Below are 9,286 nucleotides of genomic sequence, written 5' to 3'. Positions count from 1 at the left end.
ATATCTGATATCGCACAGTTGGGCTTACAAGTTATATTCAAAATCAAAGATTTTTCACAAAATACTCCACTATTTAGCCTAGTTTATTTTCTGAACACATTTCCTGGTTTTTGCACCGAGCGCACGTGACGTCCCCAGGCTGGGAGTTCAGAAACCCCTTTCTCTTCTGATAATGGTGCACTGTCTCTTTAAGAACTCACTATCCACACCTATCGACTGATGTGTGACGTACAGACGTAAGTACAATCGTACTCAACAACGACCGACCGCTGCTTTTTTTGTTGTTGCCTTCTTTACCGAGGTTCATCACGCGTGTACTTCTAATTTTTGTTGACTTGCATCATTCACTAATGAAAATAAGATATTTTTTTAGGCTCAAAACGCAACTTTTTATATTTTATTTGCCGTTTTAAAGTAAGTTAACGTTAGACAACAGTTTAAGAAAGTTGGGTGACACATGTTTTCGATTATTGTTTGTCCATTGAAAATATAGTTTCAAAGCAATGAAGTGAACACATTCAATCGACTTCCTTAACGGAATAAAAATCTGCCAGAGTTTGGCTTTTAAGTCTTTGGAGGAATGAAACTCGAATGTCTACGGAGAAAAGTTGAAAACGGGATCATTTGACTAACTGAGAAGTTTGGACACCGCCATGGCGACGCAAATAACTTTGCGGCTTTCTGAATAAGAAAATAATGGGGACTCAGAGAAACGGGTTCCGCAAACTAGAGACTTTCATTCTCTCTGTCGATGTGGGAACAACCTCCATAAGGTGCCATGTGTACGACAAGAGTGCCAACATCAGGGGGTCCTGCTCCTCGAAGGTAAATGACAGCAGGTTAACAGGAAAGACTGCATTGACATGATTGTGCCAGTGCCTTTCAATGTGTGAAATCTTGACAGCAGCTTCCTTGTTGCAGGTGTCCCTTCTGTATCCTCAGCCTGGATGGGTAGAGATTGCCCCTGATGAACTGTGGAAAGGGTTTGTCACCGTAGTCAAAGGAGCAGTTCAAGGTCAGACTTCTTTATTCTGCCTCTAATATCACACAAGCATGCAACACTATTTAGACTTAAAAAAAAAAAAAAACATGTATGAATGTCATTGCATCAAATGTCAAAACATCACATCTAGTTGCAGGCATGCAAACAAATCATGCTAGACAAATGTTGCATATTAAATAGCAAAATGCAATCATTATGTATGTTTTTGCTTTATTTAAACCATAGCCTATATTACATTTTCAGTATCAAACTTGAATTTTATAATATGTGAGTATTTTCAAGCACAACAGGCTTTCAGTGTCTGTGATTTTGAACCGTTTTATTATATACAATATTAAAATGATTGTTGATAATGCATGTTTAACTCTCTAATTAGTCGCTCTAAAACTAATGAACAGTCGCTTTAAAACTAATGAACAGTATATTTATTTTATAATTACATCTTGGACCAGCTTACACATTATTATAGCCTTATCGTACCTATTGTATTATGGACGCTGTGTAAAATGTATACTGTATTCTGGAAGTTAAAATTCACTCAAAATGGTTACATGAAAATAACATACTGGATGTTTGCTATGAGGAAGCATTTATGTACTCTTTAGGGCCACTGTAATTCATTGTGATGTCCAATCTGATATTAGTGATTCTCAACTTTAGCAAACTTCAAAGAGGGCCTCAATAAGTCTTAAAATTATTTTGATTTAGTTATAACTTCATCTTAATTAAAATTCAAAAACGCACTAAAAACAAAGATGATGAAGATGAACTGTCATTAAACTGGCATCATATTTTTGAGTTTATTTATATTTATTGCAACAGAAGTACCATAGGTATATGTCAGCTTAAAGGTCACCCAAAAATTAAAATTCTGTCATCATTTAGGCCTACTCACCTTCATGTCGTTTCAAACCCGCTAGACTTTCATTCATCTTCGGAAAAACAAATGAACATATTTTAATGAAATCTGAGTGATTTCTGTCTTTCCATTGGCAAATGTGTTCCATGGTTCATTCTTGTGTCACACAACACGTTTGAGCTTCCTCAGGAAACAATGAGGTTTGTTCTTGTGCTTCAAGCGGTTTTGGTTGAGCTTCTGTTTATGTTTGTTGTTCAATGTTTATATGTGAATAAAAGCCTAAATTAAATCTGCTCAATCGAGCCTCTTCAGAAAATTTGGACTAAAGCGCTAGATTCATATAGATTTGTTTTATGATCTCTTTATGAACTTTTTGAAGTGACACATTTGTAGTTGCGTAGTTCCTAACCTTTTCTTTTTTGCCACGACACCGTTTTGATAAGTAAAAAATTCCACTGCCTAGCACTAAGCACTAAAATATTACAAAATTGCACAAACATGCATTTCTTCAAATGGCATATTAAAACTGGATATAATATTAAAAGTAGTACTCATAATTAAGATGAAACTTGAGCTTAAGTCAGGTAAGGTTAGCTATGATATTGTTGGGAATGATAAAACAACAAATTTACATATTGTACATATTTACATATTACATACACTGTGTCGTCAAAGTTAATATTGTGGCTTTACATATGGTCAGAAACTCGCATGCTCAAATGGAGTTACAAGGTTTTTGACCAGCAAATGACAGAGATATGTTGTTTTTCCCGTCACTGTGACATCCGCATCTGAGGCAGCATTACGTTTTCATCAACTTACAGGATATAAAGTTTATTATAGTTATATGGGATTACAGTTTTTCTTGTTTTTGAATACATTTGGCCAACATTTTATGATATAAAAGATGAGTGCTATGCACAGGATATTTAAAACAGTATATTTGCTTCAACTAGACTGCAAATACCTTCTCCGCCTTTTAAATACAAAAAACATTAGCCTTTATAGACATAGTGTTGAATAAAGAAAACACTGTACTTACTTAAACATCAGTTTTTTATTTTTTTGTATTGCTTTGCAAACAATTAGAGACAGTCCAAACTGTGTGTAGCACTTCATTTACGATAGAGGCGGGTGGAGTAAGTTTGAGGTTTGACTGACAGTTTGAGGATCCAATGGAGCTGGAACCACTGTGGTTTAGAACCACTATGGTAAATGTTGTTGGTACATGAGTTTAAATGTCTAAATGTCTGATTAAGGATATAATAGAGACTGGTTCCTCTCCGTTCCCTCTTTGATTTAGACTCAGGCTTGCAGATGTGCCAAATGGAAGGTCTTGGCATCTCAACCCAGAGGGCAACGTTCATGACCTGGGACAGGTTAGTATATGTTACATCCTGTGATTGCTCAACAGAAAGCACCGTGGACAAACAGAGGTGTTATTTTTTTTGTTATTACCTCCAGAAACACTGGAAAACCATTTCATAATTTCATCACCTGGCAGGACATGAGGGCAGCCGAATTGGTGAGTTCGTGGAACGGGTCCTGCACTATGAAGGTAAGGCTGCTGTGGATGATGTCATCATCTTTTCGACATATTTGTTCATTTCATAACTGGAACAGATCAATCGACATAATTCAAATGGCCACATCCTGGCATTGACAATTCATACATTATTTTTACTGTTCAAACATTTGGGGTCAGTAAAGTGTTTTAATTTTTTTTATTAATACTTTTATTCAGCAAGGACACCTTAAATTTATAATAAGTGACAGTAAAGACTTTTATAATCGTACTAAATGTTATTATTTCAGATAAATGCTGTTCTTTTGAACTTTCTATTCATCATAGAATCCTGAAAAAATGGATCACATGAATAAATTCCATTGTGAAATATTATTACAATTTGAAATAACATTTATTTTAATATATTTAAAAAATCTACTGTTTTTAATGTACTTTTGATCAAATAAATGCAGCCATGGTGAGCATAAGAGACTTCGTTCCAAAACGTTAAAACATTTTTACTGACTCCAAACTTTTAAACATTAGTGTTATTTTATAATAACAAATAGACATTTTTCACAAAATTGTTATTAACGCTTATACAATATTTGTGCAAAACAGAAATGATGTATTATTGGTAGCCAAGCTGTTGGTAGATTTTTGGGTACAGTTAATGCGTATCCAAATAGCTAAACAATTTCTTATACAATTTAAAAACAGTCAATACATAACAGTTTACAGCAGTTTATTACTGCAAACAAAGTGCGTATTGTTTGGACTGTGGCAGTTCGTAGTGTTTATCATTGTGTATGTGTGGATGAATTGAGTATTTCATTCCTAGTCCTGTAAGCTAAATGAGCAATGACGCAGTGAAACGAGAAACTCTGACTTCTCGAAGATGGATTGCTGATATTTCTGTGTAAGGTGCTGACAGTGAATATTTGGCCTGTGAGTATCTTTTCTGACACATGCTAAAAGTGCTCATGTTTGAGTTGGCAGCATTCTCTTCTTAATAGCTGGTTTGAGTTTCATGACCCTGTTTGGTCAGTTAATGCTCCTATGGTTTGCATCATTCACATTGATTAGTTTTTTGTCCCATCATTGCAGAGACAAATCTTGTCAGCTTGAAAATTATGACCCATGTTATTGCAGCTTGCTCTAAGCATCACTGACCCCGTATTTGTAGTTGCAGATAAAACTGGTTCTTCTTGAACAAGTTTCAACAGAGGAAAATGTTTTCATTATCTTATCATAGAGGGCAGAGGTCAAGCTGGAAGTTGGGGCTGGTCTTCTGTTTTACTGGTTAAGTTCCTGTAAGGGTTTTTTCTTGTCTCAACTACTGTAATGCTGCTTTAATATTTAAAGTCAGCATGAAATGGAGGGTATGATCATCTATTCTTCCCTATTGTGACGCTTATACGAGTGAAATAGCTTCTTTAACAAGAAAAAAGCTGTATCAAATCGGACAAAATTTCTAACTGGCATGCCCTTTATCAAGTCAGCCTAAACACTAAACATGACAGACGGGACTTGATTTTGTCCATTGGGAATTGATTGGACTATTGTGGTTTGCTATTGGTGTGATCTCATGTGAGTGACAGACAGGTTGTCACGCAAAAGAATCTGTCAGAAAAGTGATGTTGTTGCAAGAGAGAGGGGTTGACTTGGTTAACTGGCCTAGTGTGTTGTAATTGGCAGCAGCGCTTATTGTGTGTTTGGGATATTTCCCGCCCCTTCATATCCACAAGCTCTACTCAGATGTAAATATTACCGATGGCGTCGATTTCAAACGATTTCGAGCCCGATTCAGACCCTGACAATGTTTACGAACAAGAGGATTGTGCTGAATGGATTTCGAGCATGGACTTTGCGAGCACGGATTTCACAGGTTTCAAAGTGGCATGTTTTTTGTTGTTGTTGTACTTTTCTTATAGATACGATGTTATCCACCATTTAATCTTATTTGTTAGAAAACTATGGTAATACAGACAGTAATCAATCACAAAATCATGGAAAACATTTCAGCTCAACCAGGCCTCGACAACTTTTTTGCGTATTCCGTGGGCGGTGATTATTTAAATGAGGAACACTATGACTTCATAAGATCCCGAAAAAACGCGTTGTAGTTCTTGAAAAGTGGATGCTGTTAAATAAAATACTTCCCTTAGGAGTGGACTTCGAGCTTTGTAACCTTGCAGATCTTTTTATGCTCAAACAGCAACATCAAACCCCAACCAAAGTTGAAAAAGTGAAAAAGCATAATAGGACCCCTTTAAAGTCGAGGGCACATGAATACATTTTTTTACAATAATGATGTGAACGGATAAATCATTTTTAATAAATACTGCTATTTTTCCATAAAAATTAAGAATTGCCAATTTTGATTTCATGGTGACTTTAACAGCATATTTATTTGTATGTGTTATGACAGACAGTACATGGGGTGATGAAGATGCTGCACTACCTCACCAGACAGAAGCGGTTCCTTGCAGCCAGTTTGGTTGTTTTTACTACCCAGCATGTGTCACTGCGTCTTGTCTGGGCCTTGAACAATATCCCTCAGGTAAACCAGGATTAGTTCAAACATTGCATTCAGTTTTTGTCTTCTCTAGGACAGGTATTTTTAACCTATCCTTCTCTCTCCTCAGTTGCGGCAGGCAGTCGAAGACGGCTCGTGTTACTTTGGGACCATAGACACCTGGCTGCTGTACAAACTCACTAAAGGTGACTGTTCCATTATAAAAAAACTCATAAATTGATGGATCCTATTTACTAGAAGTCACCTGAACTAGTGGAAATCAGATCTCTATGTCCATAGTATTCTTGCTGGATTCCTTTGGCTATGTTCACACTGTCAGTCCAAATCAGATTTATTTATTCATCCGATTAGTTCAAGTTCAAAATTGATTCGAATCTGATCTCTAAATGATCGGCTCTCCAAACTGAGTATCGCAATTGTTCAGATCCGATTTGTGTGTCCTGTAGCGCGCTTTCATTTTCCAGAATATCTTCATTGGTTTCTATTGCAATGACATTGCGTTAGTAGGCATATGCCAAAAAAACACAACAGCAGCAGCACTTAGGGGTTTGCAATACTGATGTTGTCTTACAACATGATGCGTGGCAGCGGCAGAAACGTAAGATACTGGTTTGTGCAGCTTTATTCCGTGCTGTCGTCTAAGTGTTTAGACCAGGCCGACTAGCAGTATATTGTAATGTTCCACTCAACCGGCTCTTTGCAACAACAAAACCTTGTTTCTGCAACAACTTTCAGAATGCTTCCTACAATAAGGTCTGTCATGTTTACGTTTGACTTGCCGAAACTGAAACTGATTTCCAGAAATGTGATTTGAATAGGATTTCAAAAGGCATATGAATGTAGCTTGAAACAGATTTGTAAAAATTGTGTTTCATGTGATTTACGTTTACATCAGGATTTGGACTGACAGTCTGACCAAGGCTTTTGAGAGCTTGAGTTAGATGAGTTAGATTTGTAAGAGGCTCTTCATTGGGATCTGCTCAGTGAAAGCATGCGACAGATCTGATATCTACAGTAACATCACTGGCTGACACTATTCTTAGAAAGCAGTTTCCCCACAATCCTTGGAAAAGGTTAATGTCACAAAACCAGTGTTAAGTGGTTAAGAGTAAATAATCATATGCAGTCCCTTGTGTGAATTTTCAGCACTCGAGTCTTCAGTGTCACATGATCCTTCAGAAATCTTTGTGATAGGCTGATTTGATCCTTAAAATAAGAAACATTTCAATGTTAAAAGTAGTTGTACTGCTTAATATTTATGTGTAACCGTAATACTTTTTTTCATGATTATTTGATGAATAGAGAGAAAAATATATATTTTTTATAATGGCATGGTACACTTTTTTCATGCTCATTTGTGGTTTTCTGTGATGTGTTGAATGCAAATTGTACTTGCATAGTAACAAATATATATTTGTCTTTTGAAGCATTAGTTATAATGGCTTGCAAATTATAAACGGTCATGTTTAAAAATCAGTAATGTTTTTATAAATGTATGGCTGTCATGGAGATATATTATAGTTTTAACGTTTAATGGAATATATATATATATATATATATATATATATATATATATATATATATATATATATATATATATATATAGGTGAGATAAACATCAAAGATGCTTTGCTACAAGCAGGGATTGCAAGAGCTACTTGGACTACTACCCTTATTATAGAGCTCAGCTCAGTACATCTTTAAAGTTCTGTTATGTTGTATTATTTGTTTGCAGGCCTGGTTCATGCTACAGATTATTCTAATGCCAGTGCAACAGGAATATTTGATTCTTATCAGGTCAGTTACAGCTGTTCGATTACTATATTTATGTAATTGCTGTTATCTGATCATTACCTTTGGATTGTGGACTTGAGTACAAACACACGTGCCATGAGAGATAGACAAATAAACAGTTAAAGTTCACCCAAAAATGGACATTCTGTCATCATTTACTCATGTTGTTGTTCCAAACCTGTATAACTTTCTATCTTGCATGGAACACAAAAGAAGAAAATGAGCTGATGATTGAGAACCCAGACAAAATCGATTTCACTTAAAATGTGATTTTTAAAAAAAGTGATATCCACCTGTCATAGCAAATAACAAAAATATTAAATTACAAAAATATTCAACATGTTCCACATTTGAAATCACTTTCCTTAAAACATAAATCCCTTTTATTTATTTATTGTGAAAAAACATGTTTGCAAGGGTTAATTCAAATGATTGTTTGTGAATCAAACGTTTAAGCATAAAGGGTGTAGTCAGTTTTTGTACATTTTATTGATCATTTTTGGGGTGAATTATCCTTTTAGGGCTGCCTAAGTTTGTCTTGTTTTTTTTTTCTTTCTTTCTTGTATCTTTTGTCCATATAGTGTCTTGTAATGTGTTTCTGTAAGTGGTGCTTGTTCATAGATACCGTATGTGATCATAGTGTGTGTTTGTGTGATCATCAGATGTGCTGGAGTGGATTTCTTTGCTCACTCCTCTCTATACCTCTCTCCATCCTTCCCATGGCGCAGAACACGAGGTACTCATACACAGTGAATTGTTCCTATACTTCCAGAATACTTTTTAGTCCACTTTTGATGAAGTAATTAATGCTCTCTTTTTGGGTTTAGTCACAAATTTGGATCATGCGATCCATCCATATTTGGAGTGCCGATCCCAATCATGTCTGTTGTGAGTATAAATGTTGTCTTGCAGTTTTACTTCATTTTTTTTTATAAAGACAATACACCTTAATTAACATTTCTGTAAATGTGCCCGCTTTCCTTTTTTTTTTTTTTAAATGAAACGTGCTTGATTGTGTTTGGTGTCACAACCCTACCTGTCATGTCTTTGTCACAGATGGCGGACCAACAAGCAGCCATGTTTGGAGAATGCTGTTTTGACACTGGAGATGTGAAAATTACTATGGGCACAGGGACCTTCATGGACATCAATACAGGAAACAAACCACACACATCTATAGCCGGTATGACGTTCCTGTGCTGATCTTACCTTGAATAATAAGCTCACAATATTCAACTGTAAAAGAACTACTAATAATCCACTAGAACTATTACTACGCGGTAATCGAAACCAGTAACACAAAGAAAATTTAAACCCCATGATAAAAAAAAAAAAGTTTTGTGACTTTTAGTGTGCACTACCATTCAAGGTGAAAATAATTACTGACTTATTGTTTTTTAATACTAGTATTAATACTTTTATTCAACAAGGATGCAATTTGATCATAAGTGAGCGTAAATTATGATCTTTTGAACTTTCTATTAATCAAAGAATCCTGAAAAAATGTATCACGGTTTTTCACAAAAATATTAAGCAGCAACTGTTTTCAACATTGATACATAATAAATGTTTCTTGACCTGCAG

At 35.4% G+C, this 9,286-nt stretch overlaps 1 protein-coding gene across 2 annotated transcripts in view; it reads left to right on the top strand.

Annotated features, from left to right (window-relative positions):
- The first annotated feature begins 207 nt into the window (after window positions 1-207).
- gk5 (glycerol kinase 5) overlaps window positions 208-9,286 on the top strand; it is a 23,160-nt gene continuing 14,081 nt past the window's right edge. For both annotated transcript variants that reach the window (XR_013797844.1, XM_079614078.1), the window contains exons 1-10: window positions 208-825; window positions 922-1,015; window positions 3,166-3,241; window positions 3,327-3,420; window positions 5,801-5,932; window positions 6,018-6,093; window positions 7,644-7,705; window positions 8,365-8,438; window positions 8,530-8,590; window positions 8,759-8,885. Coding sequence is in view for 1 of the 2 variants with exons in the window: in XM_079614078.1 (XP_079470204.1) it covers window positions 697-825; window positions 922-1,015; window positions 3,166-3,241; window positions 3,327-3,420; window positions 5,801-5,932; window positions 6,018-6,093; window positions 7,644-7,705; window positions 8,365-8,438; window positions 8,530-8,590; window positions 8,759-8,885 (925 nt within the window). In the remaining variant the exon portion in view is untranslated. The remainder of the gene's footprint in view (window positions 826-921; window positions 1,016-3,165; window positions 3,242-3,326; window positions 3,421-5,800; window positions 5,933-6,017; window positions 6,094-7,643; window positions 7,706-8,364; window positions 8,439-8,529; window positions 8,591-8,758; window positions 8,886-9,286) is intronic.

Source organism: Phoxinus phoxinus (assembly GCF_949152265.1).
Source record: "Phoxinus phoxinus genome assembly, chromosome: 5".
Taxonomy (NCBI): Eukaryota; Metazoa; Chordata; class Actinopteri; order Cypriniformes; family Leuciscidae; genus Phoxinus; species Phoxinus phoxinus.
The sequence above is the reverse complement of the archived record's forward strand: the minus strand, read 5'-3'. Positions and strand labels throughout refer to the sequence as shown.